This window comes from Limulus polyphemus, unplaced genomic scaffold (assembly GCF_000517525.1).
Source record: "Limulus polyphemus unplaced genomic scaffold, Limulus_polyphemus-2.1.2 Scaffold1786, whole genome shotgun sequence".
Lineage (NCBI taxonomy): Eukaryota > Metazoa > Arthropoda > Merostomata > Xiphosura > Limulidae > Limulus > Limulus polyphemus.
Window position 1 is genome coordinate 116,453 of NW_013667396.1, and position 22,282 is coordinate 138,734.

General features: G+C 32.1%; 1 protein-coding gene across 1 annotated transcript in view; it reads left to right on the plus strand.

Annotated features, from left to right (window-relative positions):
* LOC106464929 (U2 small nuclear ribonucleoprotein auxiliary factor 35 kDa subunit-related protein 2-like) overlaps nt 1–22,282 on the plus strand; it is a 42,027-nt gene that overhangs the window by 14,291 nt on the left and 5,454 nt on the right. The window contains exons 5-9 of the mRNA XM_022392738.1: nt 4,935–5,043; nt 10,529–10,614; nt 11,618–11,681; nt 13,855–13,890; nt 19,370–19,482. Of these exons, the coding sequence (XP_022248446.1) occupies nt 4,935–5,043; nt 10,529–10,614; nt 11,618–11,681; nt 13,855–13,890; nt 19,370–19,482 (408 nt within the window). The remainder of the gene's footprint in view (nt 1–4,934; nt 5,044–10,528; nt 10,615–11,617; nt 11,682–13,854; nt 13,891–19,369; nt 19,483–22,282) is intronic.

Here is a 22,282-nt window from a genome sequence, read left to right on the forward strand (position 1 = left end):
ATATAGGCTACACTAATGTGATGTTTATGCGGTTCATTTAACTATTATACTTGATGTATGTTTTTGGGGGGTGGTTAATGAAAGGGGTCCAAAATAACATTACTTTCTTGAGGACCTAATATATGAATAAATAAAATTTTAATATTATATAAGCAATAAGTCCTTAATTTTATAAGAAATATTTCAAAAAATCCTAAATCTCTCCTAGTATGAGAATCATAACATTACTTTCTTGAGGACCTAATATATGAATAAATAAAATTTTAATATTATATAAGCAATAAGTCCTTAATTTGATAAGAAATATTTTAAAAAATCTTCAATCTCTCCTAGTATGAGAATCATGACATTTGTTCTATAAGTCATCTCCCTTCATTAATTTATTTACCACCTTTCTCTGAAGTATGGAATTTAACATAAATTACTCACTGTGACATAAATATTTCAAAGTCAAAGTCTAATTTTATAGCCCCCAATCATAACTTTTAACAGAGTTATAAATTAGAAAATCAAATTAACTTGCCACACCCACCTGTCACAGCCTTTCTTTCAAAAATTGCTAATAATTCTCTGATGTTTTATACTATACCATTTATAACCACTAGGATGGCAAAGTTTGAATCTATTGAATGACACATAATGCTTTGTTTTCAGTATAGAGTATTTTCAATTTTGTCTTCAGTTTGAAAGTTTATTTTGTGGTATTCAGATCTAGCAGTAAAGGGAATTAATTTAAACCACTCTTGTCTTAGTTGGAAAGTCAGTTAAATTATAATAGTTATAGGACATTATTTGCTTTGTGCGTGTTTTTATTCTATATCCTTAGGTGCATTATTTAAGTAAATAATTATTTTATGAACAAGTACCATCATTATTACAAGTAGATTTATATTTCCTCAGCAACCAATAGCAAAATAAGATGTTGAATGTAATTACTGTATTTCTTTTTTCCATGTATATATTTTTTTATCTATTTTTATAAAAGTAACTTAAATGTAAAAACTCAAAACTCATTATGTTTATATAAGGTTAGATTAGGTAAGATAATGAAAAATAATAATAAAGAAACTTCATGATGTATGCTCGTGAGCAACTTGTGTTACATCATTCAATACGGCAACATGAGCTATGTGCCTGCCGAGTGATTTACAACTTGTGTAGCAGTTAGGGTTGGTTCAAAAGGTGATAACAACAGTAAATTATAAGACAGTAACTCACCTCTATACACAGTTTAGCTATATTTCTCACGTGTCCATGTGATTTGGATGCCACTAGCCTTGAGGCAACTCCCACCTAGTTTCTCTTATTTTAATGTGAACTGCACTGGTGTGTAATGATGTCATCATACAACAAAAGCCCTCCATCAGTAGGAAGGAGAAATAGACTCCATGCACAGTAACTCCCCCTATGCATTTGCACATGATAACTTCATTCTTCTCCTCAGCATTGTATTGAACAGACTATTTAAATTTCTTGTTTCAGTTCAGTTTGTTGTGATTTGTATTATCAATGTAAACTTTTAATTTTTTTTTTGTTCTTTTTTTTTCAAAAGCTTTAAATTTTTATTGAGAATTCTCAAATGATAGTGACAGGTTTACGTAGTTGTAAATGAGTACTTTTGATTGGATATAATCATGTATGTACTTAAGAGAAGTAGGCATAGGTAAACAAGTATTTTCAAATGAGAAGAGTATAATGCAAAGTATAATGATACCTCAATATAAAAAAGAAAAGGTAGGAGGTTCTTGTTTTATATTCTAGCTTGTCAGAATTAGTAATTTGAGTTTTTATTCACTAAAACCTGTAGACTTTACATTTTATGACACCCACAATACAATAAGAGCAAAACCAGAGGATGATGTACCATGTGCCACACAAAAAAAATCAATATTTAGCCATTTTTTATATTTAGTTGAACTAAGAAATTGGGTAATGTATAATACTAAAATTTTAATTACAAACTAAAATGTTATTCTAAATTTATGTACGAACATACATCAAATAGTTGTTTGATAAAAATTTTGAATGTAAGTAAAAAAAATGTGATGAAATGTGCCCTTACCTCTACTCGTATAGAAAAGATTAACCTGATTTGCTTTGGGTAGTGCCATTTGCCTGTGTTCTTTATTGGTTCTCATTTTTTACTACATGGTCTACAATTTCTGGGTTTTCTTTGCTTGTTATTAGTATTTATGATGTTTCCTTTCTCTGACATCTCCTCTCTCACATACAAATACTTTACCCTCCTCGCATTCATGACTAATTTCTTTTGTTGCTTTTTTCCTCATTTCATTTTATCCTCCCTCTGACCCCTTCTATGTTTTTTTTTTTCGTATAGTTTACAGTTGGCCATGGTTGATGTTTTGGACACCTTCATCCACATTATTCTTGATCTGTACTTCTTATGTATTCTATATCTTGTCCATTGTCCATCATTTTTGCATCTTGCCATTCCTTGCTGTTCACTTCAAGTTAACGTCGGTCCTTGTTATATTCATTGTTATTGTTAGGGCCTTCACTTACCACATTCACAGCTCTGGTACAGTGTTCCTTTTTTTCACATCTCCCTTCATTTACAGGTGGCTACTTGATTGGGGGTGGGGGATTTATCCTGAGATCTAGATTCTTCTCACACCAATCAGTATCTGGTATTTCTGGACATTTTTGTCATTTCTTGTCTCAGCCAAGTTCAGCCCTCTCCTCATTTGTGAACTATGATGTATCTGGTCACTGGGTTTTGCACTTTTCATTCCCTTCCTGCATATGAAGTTCTTTACTTTCAAGGACTGTGGCTTCCCTGGAACCCCTCATTCCTTTGAGACATGTGCACATATGCCTCCTATAGTTGACCTTGCAGATTCCAGGGATTTCTTTCTTGGGTTCCATTGCTTCACTTGTGACCCTCTCCCTGAGGAATTTTTATGATGACTGGTCTGTACTCATACTGCCTATGGCATTCTCCTATCGTCTCATGAACCGGATCTTTTTTTTCACTGATGCTCCCCTCTCTTATTGAAGTATATCTCTGGTAGAGGGTGGAACTTCTGACATTGATGTGGAGTGAATGTGATTGACCTTCTTGCTGTTCCTCAGGTATGTTCCTTTTCTTGTGTCTACTGGTGGACCACTTGGCCATGTTTCACTCAATCAATTCCATGGTCATTTCTTGCATCAACTTGCCTCTTGTGGGTTGCTTTTTTGGCTTAGGACATTGGATCATCATTGTATATTTCTCATCACCTTATCAAATAAGCAGGATTTTTTTTTTTCTATGCCATTACCTCTTGTTGATATTATTTACATTTGAACTTAATGATTAATATCAACTTTATAGCAGTATGTGTTTATAGATGTTATGTAGACTGTGAATTCAAGTGAGATAACTCAAGGAGAATTGTGGATATTTAATTCTCCCATTTCTCTTTCTCCTTTGAGTGTATTGTATCCTCTTTTATTAAATCCTGTTTCATCCTGGTATATATCATTAATTTAATGGCTTTTAACTGTTTGACTTGGTCTTGATCTTGGTCAGTATTGTTAAATATTTTATTGTCTAAGCTTACAACATAATTAGAGTAACATTATCTATCTTGCCTTCTGAATGTCCACACAAATACCCACCTCGTTCTTCTCTATCTTATGGTGTTACCAGGCCTGAGGCCTATCTTTAGGGATAATTGAGCTTTACTTTTATTTATTTTATTTTGTCTCTTCTCTTAACCAGTATTTCAAATAAATCCAGTGCAGATTTACTGCTTTATTGATATTGAGAAGGGTAATTTCTTTACAGTGATTATTTGTTATGATAATTTATGTTGGCCGTGTGTATGAGCCTTCATGTTGGATGTAGTGGTACATGTTTTAAATATCTGGCCAGAACACAGAAGCTATGACAATTATTTCTTTCTACTTCAACTGAATAGAAAGCCAAAAAAGTTATTCATTTGGTATTGTTTAATGGTTCTAGTGTAGGTCTCAATATCACAGTTTTGTGGAATTAATTTCTCGCTGTTTGTTCCCATTCAATTAGGACATTCTACCACTGAAACTTCCATTTCAGATATTTGACTTTCTTTTAATTCTTTTTGCTCCTTTCTTCATATTATTCTGGGAATCTAGCCAAGGTCAGTCTGTATTTCAGTACTCTGTTTTTAAAATAAACTATCTTTTTAATAACTTCCCACAACCCTTTCCTCCTCCCCACATCATTGAATTTAGATGCCAGTGTAAGAAAGTTGATTTGTAGATTATATTGTGGATAATCTTCACTAACTGCAGGATAGCTTCAATAAAAGGGTTGAGTCCTTACACTTAAAATTCTTTATAAAAAGGTACCAGAGTCAGAAGTATGACCTTTCAAGTATGTACATGTATATTGTAGAAGAGTTATGATAAGCCAAATTTCTAACTAGTCTACAATAAAATTGAAAGAATGATTTTAGTAAATGTGATCTAATCATTAACAAGCTATTTAAAACATATACTTTTATATATGAGTGATATGGTGAGGTTATAGAGAGAGGTGAAAGTAAAGATCCAAGATAATTTGTTTTTTGGACTTGTTAATTTAAAAAGAATATTGAGATTTTTTGGTTTAATTATATTAAATGATTCTTTACAATCAGTTAAACTACATGAGTGTTACAAATATTCATGAATGATGTAAAATTAAGAGTTTTAATAGTCAGTCAACTGATGAGTATGGTTTTAAATTCTCTTTTAAACATTCCAATAATCTTTAAATCTTAAAAGGTCCTAATCTAGCTGTGGAGAATAAAACAAGTCATTTATCATATAAAGTTTTTTTTAAACATATCAATGAAAAATAGTTTTAGAAAATTTATTTATCTGTTGTTTTATGTTATGTATTACATTTGTTGTGTCGTGTTGCCAAATAACCTTCAATAACTATTGAAGTAACTTTTTTGTTTCAGAGAACGTCGGCATAAATTGTGGTTACAGAGGGATGAAGAAGCTCATCTTGAGTTTTGCAGAAAACAGGAGCTTGCTGAAAAAGCAAAGAAAGAACGAGAAGAACTGGCAGTAAGAACTGTTTAGGAATTGTAGTTTTGCAAGGATTAATTCTGCTTTTAGGATTTTTCTTAAAGCTTAGCTTATAGCATATGTTTTTAAATCATGGATTTATCTTTTCTTAGTTTTTAGGATACACACTCTCATAAATAATCAAATAGAAACCAACATAATGTAATTATTCATGATTATTTAATTACTATAAAAACTGATTCAAAAATCATAAAGCAGTGTCAGTAAAGCAAACCTAGTTGGTACACTTATTTGAGCACAGAGTATTGTTGGTATAAAAAAAAAAGCTACCAGTCAATATAAAGTCCCCTTTATATTGGAATGTTTAATTATGTAAGATATAAATAAACTGTTGTAACAGTGTTACCAAACAGACATGTTAAATACTGTGGAGTCTTGCTATAACGTGGTAGACAGAATCTGTATTGTGGGATCACGTTATAAGTGAGACATGTTATAAGAAAGTCTCGTCGAACTGCTACACAAAGTGGGTCCACAACCTGTACATTCACATGGATATCTGGGTAGCCCCTTTTTTATCTTATCTATGACGGTGAGCTTTTTGGTGATTGTGTATGATTTTCTGTTCTTGGAATTGTTGTTTGTAGTAGACATGATGATAGCATTGTTGAAATCATACAAGTACTGATGTTTTTCAGTTTTGGGGTGTCTCAATTATAAAATGCTAAGCAGTGGTCAATTAGAATAACCAAATTTCATTGGTTAACTCACTTAATTAAGATGGGGAACTTTCATTGTTCATTATCTTAACTGAGTGGATACGCAAAAATCTTAATTAAATACTAAACTTACCACGCTTAAGTACTTAAACTTGCTTAATTAACTTTTAGGTGGGTCTAAAATATTGGGATCCATGAGAAGTCCACATTATATTAATACCTAGTAGGTATTATTGTGTCTAAAAGATGGTTTGATGACATATGGAGTGATTTTGGATATTCATGTCCTTTAGGGTGTTGTTTTTTTCCTATAGAGATACATTCTTATTTGTATAATACCTTTAGGATTTTTGAGTTCAATGTATTCTGGCTTTAGTATGGTAGCACTTCACATTTGGAAGAGACACTTTCTATGATCCTGTGCTAAAAGGTACTACTTATGGTACTCTTTGCTAATTGGTTAATTGACAGTCCCATTAATCAACTACATTCAATTGATTGATTAGTACACAAGAATATACATTGAATTTACCATTTACCATCACAATTTCTTGATACATTACCATCAGATATCTGGTTAACCTTTTGTATACACGTTTGCATGTGTTAAGTTTTCTGTACTCTTTTAATTCATTATGTGTATCTTCACAAAATTTGGTATATCTTTAGTAAACAGTACAAGCCTTTTTTACACAAAAAATAAAATTTTTGAATGAAGTATTTTTACTAAAAATTTGTTTGTGAATGTATCAAGTTTGTTTCGTTACTAGTGCAAGTGGAAGTGATTTTCATATTATGATAAAAATGCTATTCTTCATCCCCAAAATCTCAAATTTCTTTTGTGTGATCTTTAAAACTTCCTAAATACATTTCAAACATTTGTTCTCAGTAAAACTATATCTTATCAGTTATTTAATAATATACTTGAGTCTTCAGCCTGTAGACAAATCCCGAAACTATAATGAAAAGACAAGTTGTAAAATTAGAAATAAAAGGAGCAGCTGTGCCATTTTTTCATTATTATTCTCATGAAGTTTCAAAGTAATTCTCTTACGAGTTTGAAATGCTAAACATTCCACATTTATTATCTGTGTTTATTTTACTGTCAATGATTAAAGTAGAACCCCACCAAAAATAAACCAATAAATTGCTGCTTGTATCAGTAGACTGTTTACATGACACCACTGTAATACGATATTCCTGAAAGCAACAAAGCCTGCTCAAAAAGATAGTTGACTTGACCCCTCCACCTAGAACAGGATGTCTAATGTATCGGGTTATGTATGCTAAAATGTTTTCTTGGAAAATTCAGAGTAATCACACTGCACTTAGAATCAGTGAAAATGTTTATGCTGACAACAGGATGTATAATTTATCAGCTTATGTATGTATCCTACAGTGTTCACAACAAGACTTTTCAAAAGTAACAACACTGCACTTTAAACCTTTCAAAACATTTATTATGTGGTTTGGTGTCGATACAATAAACATTGCAATTATTTGAGTATTGGTAATCCTTTTGGGGTGTTTCGAATTTAGCAGCAGAGATGTTATTTGGGTACATGCTTATAAAATCCTATTTCCCTTTTCAGCAATTATTTGTCAACCAATAAAAATTTAGTTTTGGTACTACTTATCATGCTCATTTAGTTTTGTAAGCCTTGTAAGTCTAGTCTTCTTTTTGAAAACATTATTACTTTTCCAGCTAAAGTGTGGTTTAGAAGTTTCCTTACAGTTGTGAAACACTTTGTGTGTTGTTACTGACTCTTACCTTGAAGTAAGTAATAATCATTTATAATATACATGTATACAGAATCAAATACAAAGTACAAATCTATCTGTATTACCAATATTTTGCAAACTCCATCGATATTTCGGCTACCATACATTACATATATACATACATATATATTTACTCATAAATGCTTACATTTTATTTATTTTTCTAATAACATGAACAATAAATGAAAATTACATAGAAAAACAATGATTTCTAGTACTTACGAAAAATTACAGTGATAGGAAAATATTTTGCCCTTGTGTTCCTTTAGTGCTAAGTTTCGTTTATTTTTTAAGTGGAGGGTGAAGAAATATAATTTTTGTAGGCTTCAAATATACATTTTAGATAGAAAAAAAATATATTGGATTACTCTACTAGTACACCCAAAACAGCTGTAACTTGCTTGAGTTTAAAAATAAAGTATATAGGTGTTAAAAATGTTTTTATCTCCATTCAGAACAACAACTTGGTTATCACCATTCAACAGTTTTGTCAAAATTATTATTTTCTCTTCCTAGCTCTTTACAAACAACTGTCAGAATCATGTAAGGCACAATTTGTCCTTTATATTGGTTATAAACAGACCCTTAAGAAAAGTAGATGGAACTAAACAAGAGGTTTGGAAAGAATGGAGTAGGAGGAGGTGCCACTCTAGTTGATTTGCTAGATACATTGAATTCTCAGCAAATCAAAGTGGTGGGAGGTTCTAAATTTATATTCTAGCTTGCCAGTATCTAAAATTCATGTTTCTAATTTATTAACCACTTGTAGATGTATATAGTAGATGTACAAAAATATATACTGAGCAACAAAACATGACGAGGTGCTATCGACATATACAAATCAATATTTAGCTATATTTTATTTATATTTTCTTTGGAATTAAGAAATTAAAACATATATAACATTAAAATTTGAAATATAAACAACGTTTTGATGCCAATTTCATTGATATATAATAATAGTAAAGTTAGTTTATAAAGTTTTGAAAATAAATTGCTAAAAGATCGTGACATGCACAGTCAGACTCACCCATTGCAAAAGGGTAATTGATTGGCCTGAACTATCAAACATTGTTTTTATGCTAAGTGAGTGTGTGAGAAAGTACTTTTTTAGCTTTCATTTTTATTAGCCACTACAACCAACTAGCAACCTCAACAAAAAAAATGGTCAAAATTAATCATTATTATTACAAACTGAGGGAAATGATTATTCAATAGACTAATATGCTTCATTGAGTCAGCACTTGCACCTTGTATCATAGTAAGTAAGCACTTTTGTATTTAACCATGTGCTACTGTGCTTCATAGTAAGCAGAGATGCACTGCTCAGCTAGTTTGGTTGCACTTTAATAAGGCATTTTTTCCAATTAAATGGTATTGCCCATTGGAGCACAATTTCTTTCCTACTTTCCTTGAGAGAAATTTATCTTCTCATTGACAGTATTGTGCATAGGTCATTTAGCCTTGCATTTGGTAAATGTTAAATGCTATATCATATAGAGCTAGGTGATTAGTGGTATTTGCTAGTTGATTAATTGACAGTCCAATTAATCAGTTACATTCAATTGATCAATTAGTACACAGAAAATTGGCAGCAGTAGCTATCAACCAGTTGCCTCCCTTCAAGTCGGCAATTCAAAAAGAATTTTAACACTTCCTTCAGAAGCAAAGGGGTGCCTTTATACTACAATTTGTTGAATATTAAAAGTAAGTTGAATCTGGAAACTCCCAAATAGGGTGGTTTTGAATGTATCTTTTTGAGACAACTTCAAGACAAGTTTTCATTTGTCAATTGATAAATTTTTAAGTGAAATACAGCATCCTCAAGTCTACATACTAGCTAGTAGTAAAATATACCTGCTGATAGTAAATTCAGTGTATATCTTTTTATGTTTAACTTTCAATTGAGATACGAACAATTTCACCTGCAATTTGGTAGGGAAGGTCAAAGCATCACGATAGTTAGCAGTAGGATAAACAGACAGGAATACTTTGAAAGCAGCTACAGGCATAATATTGTACTCGGTTTGCTGCACAATATCTATCAAGGTGGTTCTAGATGGTTCCTGAATACCTCTGCGTGTCATTTGAAGACTCTTGTGCTTGGATTTCAGTCACCTTACCACATCAAATCACTTTTTGCAGCCCCAATGCTAAAATAGTGTGGAAAATGTCTTCTTTTCAGCCAATAAAAATATCAAAAAAATTTCTGTTCAAATTAAGAAAAACTGGATTAGGTAGTTTTTTTTCTTTTCTTTTTTTTTTAATGTCCTCCACTGGCTCATGAGGGACCTGTTAAAAAATGTTACCAGCTGGTACCCAGTTGCCTTCCCTCTAGTCAGCAGTTCAAAAAGAAAAGAAAAAGTTGGTGGTGGGTTCTGCCAGCCACTTACCTTCCTGCTAGTTAGCAGTTCAAAACTAGTGACATGGACAGCTGGCCTTAATAGCTTAGATATAACAAGGACAGGGCAAGGAAGTTTGGTGATAATAAGAATCGAACCCATGTCCCTTGAATCATGAGCCACCCTTCCCTCCCCTAATCACCATAGCTAAACAAACTTGAAGCTTAAAAAAACTTTAAGGCTGAAATTGATAGCACATTATGTAACTTCAATAGTTGGAATAATAAAAAGGTTATAATGGGAAACCCTAATTTTTAGTAGTTAACTATTTTCATAGCAGTCGATTTAAATCATAATTTGTATTACTCGATTGTTTTTATGTTAATCTATATAATCGGAATTTCAATTAATTGATAAGTTTATGTGACACTAGTCAATGTAATCACTGTTTGTTCATAGATAGTTAATTAAATCAGCTAAGTCACCCAGTTCTAATATCATATGACTGAGACTGTTAATCATAAATTTGTTTAATCGTGATAAGAAAACTGCTTTACTTTACTGATGTATGAGATATGTTTTGCAAGACACAGTATGAAATTATAGTGACAGTTTTTTTTCCTATAGCAAAATCACCTCAAGGGAAGTCATAGATATTAATATATTCACATTATATTTCAGAGGAAGATGAAAGAAGAACTTGAGATAAGGGAACAGGAAGAACAGGAACAAAAGGATAATGAAGAAAAAAGAAGAAAGAGAAGGAGGTGATCTTTAGGAGACTTAAACTATATCCCTTTAAAGTCTCTTTTTTTTAACCTTTGTTTTAGTTTCCAATATCAAATAGTTAGATCTTACTTGAACAACAAAAGCAGAAAAATATTTGTATCAAGATTGCTTTCTGTTAAGGGTTGGCTTTAAAATATAAGTAATGTTATATTGTATTAGTTGAGTTGTATTTTCATAGTATTCTTATTCATTATAATTTATTTTATACATGGAGTTCAGTGTCCTAGTCTTATTCATGCTTGCAGTTTAGTTATCTTTTTTTTTCTATAGTCTTAAACAAATTATTAAGATATATAGTTCAAATTACAAATACTATGAACATAATCTAGCTGAAATTATTAGAATCAGAAATTAATTCTCCAGCTATATATTGTTTTTAAATAAGCTTCATAGGAAGATTTTGCCATGTTTTCAGCTAAAAGTATTCCTTAACCCTCAGTGCACTATTCTGACTCAAGGGGTAGTACATACAACAGTCCTCTCAAATATGTATCTTTTTGGATATGTTATGTGTTACTTTAACATATATGTAAACCTGTTCTGAGAAATGTTTTTGCATACATGCATTTTAATTAGTGCTAAGTACTTCCTCATATTATTAATAAGAATTATATTCCAACCTAAGTATCCTATATAACTTTTCTACTAAGAGGATAGATTTAAGAGTTCTCACCAAAATCTTTTTTTTAACTTAACTTTAGTACTAATACAATGTGTAAAGAAAATTCTTCCCAGTAAAGTTTTAATTCCTGGGTTCATGAAAATCTCTACATTGTGTTTTTGATGGCATTTAAAAAGTTATTATTGAAGATCTTAACAAGGACAGTTACATATGACATAAAATTCTATATACAATATTATATTGTGTTTGGTCCTTGTGGAATTAATCAGTTGAAGTGATGTTTATGAGAGAACTTTTTTCTCTTGTATTTTCAAAACACTGAAAAAATAACTGAGAAATATTAATTTGCTCATACTCAGGTTACAGTGGTCAGAAATGCATAATGAAGTATCTCCTCATTTTTACATTTTCATCTACATATCTGTCAGTAAACTTTTAGTGTTTTTTGTTGTTATACACACCGACAAACAATGCATGCTCTTTTAACTATTGTATCAGTTTCAGTCATAAGTAATAAAAGCTATTTAGTTTCTTTGAGTTTAAATTATGTAAATGTGGATTAAAATTGTGTTCAATGCCATATGCATTGTTGTGATAAAACATACATCTTAAAAATGTCTGAAGGCTTATAATGCTAAACACTCTAGTTTTGATCCCTGTGGTGGGCACAACATATACACTGCGCTTAACAACAAACAAAAGCAAACTTAAAAGTATTATTAAAAAAGACAATTTGAATGTCATTTGAGTTTTTCTTAGATGAGAAAACTACTTGATAATGTATTGTAACTTTCTGTTCTAAGAAAGTTCTTTTGTGGCAGAAATTATCCATGACGTTGCTGTGTATAAGATGACATTTTCCAGTGATGTTTAGCACTATCGAACAGATAATGTATGATAGTAATTAAACCATGCTTTTAAGTAACAGTTAAAACCATAAAAACTGGCTTTGATTTTCTAAACAAATGTTATAAAAATGAAAGTATTTATTCTCTATAACTATGACTATGGTTATATTTTTGTTTTGTTTTTCACTCTTCTCCATATTATATGTTATGCATATACAATATGGCTTCTAACAGTGGCCAGTTGTCTAACATTAAAGTATTTTCTGTTTCATTTTAATCTTGACTTGTATTCATCATCTGCCATTTAAACTTAACTATAGAAAATTTCAGTGTGGCATATCATTCCCTGGAGTTGGAAATTTTCTTAGTTTAGCTGGCTAAAACCTCTGCTTGGTAAGCAAAACTGTGGGGTTAAGTTCTGTCTTGTACCGAGGTTTCATTTCTTCAGAAAAACTGTCACCTAAGCTTTAACTTATGGGCTACATTTCTTTATCACTTGATATCACTGCTGAACTGAGTTAAAAAACCTTCCTAAGCTACTCAACAAAATACAAGAAATCTGTACTATAAATAGAATTGCATCATGTATTTCTCATAAATGAATTTGTATATTATGCAAAATGCATATTTTCAAAATCTTCCTTGGTTGATAGAAATACGTCTTGCCAGGAAACTATTTCATTAGGGATCTAAGGCATATTATACGTGTAGTTGAAAAAAACCATTTCTCATATTAGTATCTTATTTCATGGTGAGATTCATCTGTTAAATATAACTTCATTTGGTTATACTTGACAACTTAATAAAAAATGAAATTGAGAAAATAGAGAATTACTCTCCATAAGAAAAAATATAACAAATTGTTATATAAAATATAAATATGAATTTGTAACAAACAAGCCACAGCAATAGAAGCTTATCAAAAGAGTATTGATGTGAAGGGAAATAAAAGGTTTTCATTTAACATTTGCAAAATTAAAATAATACAAAAAATATGACCCAAGTATTAAATACTTCAAAATCAAATCATAATGTATTCTCCTCAGTTAACATTTTGTAGGTAGGTGTTTAATCCACAGGTGTGCTGTGCAGTGTTACGGCATAAGGAAAACAACAGCTTTTTGGACAATGCTTCATACATAACAACTTTACAGGTTAAATACATTGTTGGAAAATTATCTCTCTCTTGTTCAAAATGTGGCATTGATTAAATTTTTTGGAGGTGATAGGATTTTATACTGAGCATTTTTTTCAATGATTCTTAAATATGACAGAAGATTATTTTGTAAAATCTTTGTCAAGGTTGTAAGTTTTAAGTGAGGTGAAAATGCAGTGCTTTATGGTTTGGGTGCACAGTATTGTTTTATCATCTACATGTTTATGTTCATTCAGGTATGTAGTGGCCCTGAATTGTTATATGTTGCTAAGATTTAGAATCTTAGTTTACATTGCTTGGCTCTCAGATCATTATTTTTTTAGTGTAATAGAAAAGGGTTAATGTAGAGAAGTTTAACATAATACAGCTCTAAGATTGATTTTATTGACATAAGTATACTATGCAAGGTTTCAATAATATTATATCCTATATAATATTTATTTTTTTACAAGCTTATGAAAATGAAGATCCTTTTCTTACAAATAAATAACATTAAGTGCATAATTTTTCTGGCTACTCTTTCTCTTACCATGTTGTCAGCTATTTCTCAGATATGTTAGTTTACCTTCTATGCTGAATTCCCTCTGCTTAGGATACCCTGAAGGAAGCAATAGCCAACCTTCCAGAGGTAAGTTGAAGTAGTGTGACTTTATTTTTGTGTCTAAACACACTTTACAAATATATATATTTTTGAACAACTAGAATGTATAAAATTTCTGCCTTTGAAATTTTGTGTAGTGATAAAAATCTTTCAGTAACATATTCATCTTGTTTATCTATTTATAATTCTTCTATATTAAATTAATCAGCGAACTTAACTCAAGTACCAGCAATCATCATCTTTATACATGAGAAGAATTTTAATATTTTGAAAAATAACTTTAAACCTATTGCTAAAACATTCAGTTATATTTATAGGGAAAGAACAGAAAGAATATATTAAAGCTAATATCAATGAAATATTTCTAGTCAACCTAACAGATTTTTACTATTATCTTCTACCATAAGGTATAACGTACTGAAAATAATTATGGAAACAGTGATTAAAAAAGGTATGCAATGCAAATATTTCAGGAATACCACCCCTTTATTATCTGCAAGTGAACATCACCAGAGTACAGTCATGTATTGATAGTGTACACTGTGATTGGTTATCAACCAGTCAATTAAAAAAGTGATACATGAGTAAAAAAGCTTAAAGAAGTACAGACAGTCAGCAAGATTCCATCTTACAGTAGAAATTGTATGCAATAGTGTATGTGAAACTTACACAGATGATAATAAAAGTGGTTAAGGTAGAAATTCGAAGTTCTCAGAAAGAGATATTAAGTATCTGAGAGATGCTCCTTATAAAATTGATGAGAGTTGAGTACATGTCATGCCACTGACCTTGCTGTAAAAAGTGGTCTAAATGGGCATGTGGCTGCTTGAAAATCATTGCTGAGAAGAGGTAATCAAAGTAATAAGTTGAAGTGAGCATTGTACGACAAACAGTAGAATGAAAAAAATTTAAATCTAACTTTGTTCAAACTATTGGGCAACATCTAATGACTGTTTTTTCAATGGCAGAAAAGAGAACGGTATTATATTCAATACACAACATCTGAAGTATGAGCTAACAGAGTTGTTTATCTATACAAATTAATGGCAGCTTTACTGCAGACAAATACTTGCAGATTCGAATCATTCATGCCATTCCCTCAGAAACTCAGGCAGGATCTCATTTTCTAGTGAAACTGATCTCAAACATATGGAAGATTGGTGAAATGATATTTTGATGTTAAAAAAACGCATGAAACACAAACATGGCTTATCCTATTCAAAGTTCTGATATGAACAATCTCAAAGCTGTGTGGTTTATGTTAAATTTCCAGTTAAAAGATGACCAAACAAACTTGCTAAGTTATGGAAAGTAATACAAGCCAGTTAAAACAATATTTCACAATCATACATTGATAAACTCTGTGGCTTCATGAAAACAAGGTGTAATGCTCTGTTAAAATGTAAGAGCTAACATTTAAAATATTAGTGCATTGTACAACTTGTCCAATTTCATTTTGTTGTTACTGTGATGTTTGATATTGTTAATATATTCACCATCTAGCTTCCATTACTTGTTTTGTGCCCCTAACATGCTCAGAATCGCTCTGAGAGCACCTAATTTTCAAAATTTTTTGGGGGAACTCGTGGCACCCCCCCCCCCCCAAATCTCCAGCCAAATTTACTCATGCTATGCACTTGTAGCCCACTCCATGGAATTTCAAGAGCTTTTTTATTTTTTCCTGTTGACATCACTGTAGAAACACAACATCCTAAAAATCCACAACTACTCATTGTCCACAACCAATTATGGGCATAGTTACCACAAAAACTATTAATGAAACTTAAAGTTAAATAGAAATATCTTTAAAATCTTGCATCTGAAATACTGTAGGCCTTTTCCTGTTCAGTTTACTTTCATGCTGTAAATGAACATGCAACTCAAAATTCTGAATGGCCTTTATACATTGCAAAGTATGCATCACCCATAATTTGCTATTCTCCCATGTTCTACAAGACTTCTTATGTATGCATTAGCAGCTCTTACCTAAGTTCTGCTTTTTCACCATACGTCAGATTTGTTTGCATCATGTGTGATCTTTTTCTTCTTTTTTTTGTTTCAAATGTTAAATTTAGGTTACTTCTAATATTTTAGTTAATTCTTTGCTCAATTCTTCTTCTAATGCTTGTATCAGTGACAGAAGTCCTTCTTTTGAAGCTTAATTTCAGCAGTTTTCCCCTGGTGTGCAAGGAGCTACAATAGCTGCATTGTTTTCTTTTGTCAACAAATGTATTTGGGCAAATAATGCTGTATCTTATGTGGCTATCCCAGGTAAGTATCAGGGCCTCATAGACCCCAATTTGGTGGGTCATCACCCTCTTTCTTCTCTTTAAGAACAAGCTGGTTCTTTTGCACAAGTTTTCCACCTTTTTGTGAAGAGTAGGATTTACAAGCCAGCCTTAATCCTGATGAAGTTTTGCTGAATTTTTTTATTACTAGTTATGTAAAATTTAAAACCTAAATCAATTTCTGTTACATCTGAAGGTTCTAGTGTTTTGTTACAGTATTTCATTATAGAATCTTTATTTCTGCATCCTCCCACCATTTGGATTATGACTATTGCTTTTAGAAATAGAGGCAATTTCCAAAGACCTTGTTTGCCTCATATTTCTCATTCCTCTGGCATTTTAGCAGAAGCTTCTTTATGAGTTCATTTGTCATCTCAAACTTTAGAATTCATCTACATGGTCTTCCACCATATCTTCTTGTCAGTACTCTCACATTTGCTCAGTAATTAACTTGTTTTACAACTTTCTTCCGCAGCTCATTTATTAACTGTAAACTATTTTCATTCTTCTGATTCTTTTTCCCTGAAGCAAGTGAATACTTCCATTGTTCTGTCTCTACAGGAACTACTAATTAGGTCTCATTTACCACGTGGGTTGCTTGTTTTATGACTTTTATCTTTAGCTCAATTATTATCTGTGAGCTATTCTTAATCGTTTTCTCAGGAGCAAATGAAATTATGTGATGTTTCTCTTTCTGCAGTATTTACTTACTTTGTTACATTTACCATATGATTTGCTTGTTTTTGTGAGTTATTAGCTCTTAGAGCTATTTTACAGAGGATTTCCCGTCATTCACTTTTAGTGTTGTTTTTTTTTATGTCTGGCTTTGTGCATTACTTCATGTCATCATTCTACTTTTTTGCTGTCCAGTTAGTAATAGGTGTTCTACATTACCTTCTACTTTCTCTGCTACATCTTAAGTTCTCAACCTTCTGTTTCATCTTCTTTTGTAGAATCAAATGAAGTTGGCCATTTTGATCCAAACATTGAATTTCTTCCTTTCTGAGCAGCCCCTACTCTCAGTCTTTTAGGAGGCCATCTGGGATCCTGTGTTTATCTGTAGAACCCTTGGCTTTGGAAACCTAGGTTTCAACAGATTCATTAGTTTGGATTTTTTATCCAGTTACAGCATCCTCATCCACTTTTGACTTTTCCAGTTTCTTTCCCATCTGATCCAGTTAGTATTCAAATTTTGGATCAGAAATTTTCAAACTTTTTATATAAAGAAACTTGAAACGGTACTTCATGTTTTCCAAGTTTTTAATTCTCTTTTAGTAGGGCCAAATAAATCAAGAGATTAGGGTTGTTATTTGTACATTCTTCATTTTAAGGTGGAACCCATGAGAATCTTATGGAAATTCCTTCATCACGGGTTTTGGATGATAAATATGAATGTCAAAGATGCTTATTTACATGTCCCAGTTCACCTGGTTTCTTGACATTTGTTTTTGCTTTTACTACCAGGATGTGGTTTATCAGTTTACAGCTCTCTCTTTTCAGTCTTTCTTCAGCACCTTATGTCCTCACACATGTTTTCATGTATTATTTGAACAATTTGCTTATTCTTTCTCAGTTGTCTCTTCAGTCATTGACTCACATTCAATTAACCACCAAGTTAGCTTCTTCTCTGGGAAGGATTATTCACAAGCCAAAGTTTCATCTTGAATCTAATTAATATATGGAGCATCTGGTATTTTGGATAAATACTTTTCAAAGAACTACTCTTCACCCATTTCCTTTGGTTTTGCAATCCTTGGAATCTTGGGTGTAACTACTTCTCTCCTCTGTCTGCCAAAGATGTGGTCCATGTTTTTGGGATGGTGGCTTCTCTGTATGAAGCAGTTTCCTTGGATTGATCCTCATGTGAGTCACTTTAGTGGGATCTTGCCTGCCTGTCTTCAGACTCATTGTCTCATATAATTTCCTTTCTTCTGCTACTCTCATATACCTTGAAGTTTGGTTCATTGAGGGTTTAACACTGTATGTTCCACTTTTTTTCCCCACCTCATCCAGAGCTTCATCTTTTTCACAGATGCTTTTCTCAAGAGCTGGGTTGCTGTATAGGGAGAATAATATTATCTTTCAGATCTCTGATATTATTGGGAATGACTTTCTTGCATTATGCATGTCAAGAGTTCATACCGTTGTTACACCACCACTGTGTGTTACTTCATACAGATAATTCTACTCTGGTGGTTTATACCAACAATTAGGGTGGAACTCAATTTCATAGCCTTTTTTACTGCAGACTCTCTACTTCTCTGTATACATTCACATTACGTATATCTCCTAGCTTGTTATGTACCTGATGGTATGAGAACTATCCTGGGACCCTTTAGTATTTCAGTGGTTGATTTATGCATTGTTTTCTGTAGTCAGTCATATTTTTTCACTTTACTTGTCCGCAGTTCCAGATATCACTTCTCTAGTGCTGGAAGCTTCGAGTTTGAGTTAGTCTTGAGAGAAGGGTAGTTTTTATAAACAAGTATTTCTTCATTGACTTTATGAATAACATCCTTTTAATTACATTAATGATTTTAAGGATAACTACCATACCCACAAATGGCTGCAAACAGTGAGTTGTACTTGGGTTTGAGACATTATGGTCTCTATGATTCAAACTTTGGCCACTTTTTGATTTCACTTGAAAGTTATCTTGTTTTCATTTGTGTTATGTGAACTATATCTGATAGACAGGATACTTTAATGCTTTGGGTACTATTACTGCAAACATTTGCCTTTTGAAAGCATACCTTTTTTTACTTCTCTGTTCTATGTCTTTGTTTTTAGCAGTTACTTAGGCGGCTTTGTAATTGATTATGTGATAGTTATTTAAGATTAATATTGATTACAAGCATGCAGATTTACATTACATGAAATTTGTTTCTGTAAGTTCAAAAAAAGATATAATGCTATCCTTTAATGAAAACCAAAATTAGATTTTTGTATTACATTGTAAATCTTGGGGGTGCTGAGATATTTCTTAATTGAGTAATATACCTGAAAGTACTTATCACTATAATAGATTTTATATAAAACAACTAATTGCACAGTGTTAGATAAGCTTTAAAAAGAATACTGTATTTTACTTGTGATAAAAAATGTAGAAGTCTTTTAATATGAGTGCTTAAATGATTGTTAAGTTTATACAGCATTGTCTTCGGTAAGTTTAAATTGTAAAAAATTAAAGATAAAACATTTCATGACTTAATGTTCAGGGAGATGATACATGGCACAACCCTATTGCACCAGCTAACTATAATACAGACCAGCCTGAGAAAGACATATGCCCATTCTTTATGAAAACAGGAGCATGCCGGTTTGGAGAACGGTAAGCAGTATATATTAGATTGTTGTAATTTGTTCACCCGTTTTTGAAATTAACATTCTTTGTTTTATATATAAACATAGACCAGTTACAAAAATCAAGTAGTCTGAGATATGTGTATGAAATACCATAGAAACATTATATTCTACTCATGTGAAGACTTTTCTTTATATTAGAACACAATCTCATGCTTTAAAATTGTACATGTTCATCAGTGTTCATGTCATTCAAGTAATAACCTTGGTTACATAAAGCTAAGCATTGTTTTTAAGATGGATGGATCATTTTTTTATTGTTCACATTATCTTTGGCCAAGAATTGTATCTGTAAATATTCCAAAACCCACAGTTATTTGTACATTTTTCATAAGTTTAATGAAGTAAAACTAAGGATGAGCTAGTTAAGTGGTTGGTATTTGGTATCTAGGCAATAATACAAATTAATTGGAATTAGATGATGTTTGTTTATAAGAAGCTGATCATCAAAAACTGATGAATTTTGACTCCTCATTGACAAAAATTAAAAATATATATATCCACACACAAAAAACATTTTTATATCTGCAGGTAATCCTAATTCCTGATTATTCTCCTGACATTCCAGTTACTTACAAGTCCTAAAAATATTTTATGCACATTAGTGTGGTCCTTATTTGAGGTTTTGATTTACAACACTCTTCCCCCTAATTTTGTTCCAATGTATAAACAGGTAATACATGCTAAAGTTTATCTATATTGAATAACATTTAGGGTTGCTCCAAGTAGTTGAAATTGTAACTTGTAACTTGCATTTAATCTGCATATTCTAGAATGTTCCACAATATTCTAAATAATTCTTTAAGGTTCTAGATTATTCTGGAATGTTCCAGCATATTATTATGGAATAATCTAGCACATTTTGGAATATTGTAGCATATTCTGGAATATTCCAGAGTATTCTACATTATTCAGAATGTTCAAGAATATTCCATATATAAGCTGTAACTTTTTAGTTCTGAAATATTCTCTATCTGGCATGTGTTTTCAAAGTGTGTATGGGGCTTTCCTCAGATACAGACATTGATTCCAGCAATCTTAGGAATACATGGACCAGTGAAGTTATAAAACTGCAGCTGACCTTGATGAAGTAGCAGAAGCCACAGAAGTTAAGAATAGTGTCATTGAGTTTGCTAAAAGACTAGAAACGATTATCGAGAGCTTCTTGCGCTATGCATAATATATATATAGCCAAGCCATTATATGCCTGCAAGATCTGGATGTTTATCAGACAGTTTAAGCTCACTTGCCACGAGGAAAGAGGACTCTGTGACATCTGCATCTTTGTTTTTCATGACTATCTTAGGGCATGGTTAACTGCTACTTGTGACATTTCTGATCATAAAGATTTTTAACTTGTTACAATATTTTATTAAGTATAATAATGTCAAGCTGCCTGTCAAAAATGTGCTGGACATCTGTACTATCTCAATGAGGAACTCACTAGTTTAACATTTTTTGATTCAGTTGTATCCACAGAGTCAAAATGATTAGTGATAAAGGCACTAAATGAGAAATTAACCTCCAAAGTGCAACCAGCTGAATATCAGGAAGCCTTAAGACATGTCAAGTGAAAATTTTACCACAAAGAACACACAGACTTCTTCAGGTGCCTCAAAAATTCCATTTGGATTTTTGGATTATGACCCTGAGTCATGGGAGCTCAGGGAGGCACTAAAAACAGTTCAAACTTGAATTTGGTAAATGACAATGCTGAAAGGGATGTGGCCCTTACTGGGGTGCATATTGCCATCATAACAAAGAAAGAAGAACAGAAATTATTCCTCCTTCAAGTTGTGCAGGATCATAGAAGATTCTTTCCTATTAGCAAAAAGGAAATAACAACAATGCAAAAGTGACTAACCACACCAAAATCATATAATTATGAATAACTAACAGCTACAGCTACATTCTGATTTCTCCAAGCCTGTTCTCTTGGCTGTGGTTTCGCTAGATAATAGATAGGGACAGTGGGAATCTCGTTAATCCATTCATGCGCGTCACTAATTAGATGAAGAGGCATTTGGCTACCATAAGAGAGTCATAGTTACTTTCCCCGCTGATTTCTCCAAGCCTGTTCCTTTGGCTGTGGTTTCACTAGATAATAGATAGGGACAGTGGGAAGCTCGTTATTCCATTCATGTGCGTCACTAATTAGATGACGAGGCATTTGGCTACCTTAAGAGAGTCATAGTTACTTTCCCCGCTGATTTCTCCAAGCCCGTTCCTTTGGCTGTGGTTTCACTAGATAATAGATAGGGACAGTGGGAATCTCGTTAATCCATTCATGCGCGTCACTAATTAGATGAAGAGGCATTTGGCTACCATAAGAGAGTCATAGTTACTCTCGCCAAGTGAATGCTGGCCAATCACTGATTTACATTTTGGTGTTAGAACTTTTGTTTTACAGAAGGAACATGGTAAATTCTTTTCTTTCTCACTCTTATTTCTTATGGATGTGGGTACATCTTGTAAAAAAAAAAAAGAAATTCAATTATTTGAAGATAGCTTTTATATGCGGAAACATCTGTTAGCTGAGTTCTTGCACAGATCTGAAAATAGAACGTTCATAAACGGAAACATCGGCACATGTAGATATGTAGATCTTGAAAGTCAAGTTGTTCAAAACTTGAAAATAGCGTTGATTACTGGACCATTTGTTGGTTGAGATGTTGCAAAGGAAATATCTGCTGAAGCTTTTCGCCAGACACTAATCAAAGCAGAACCGTCTGGAAAATTATCTATAGGAAATAGTACAGCTTATAAAA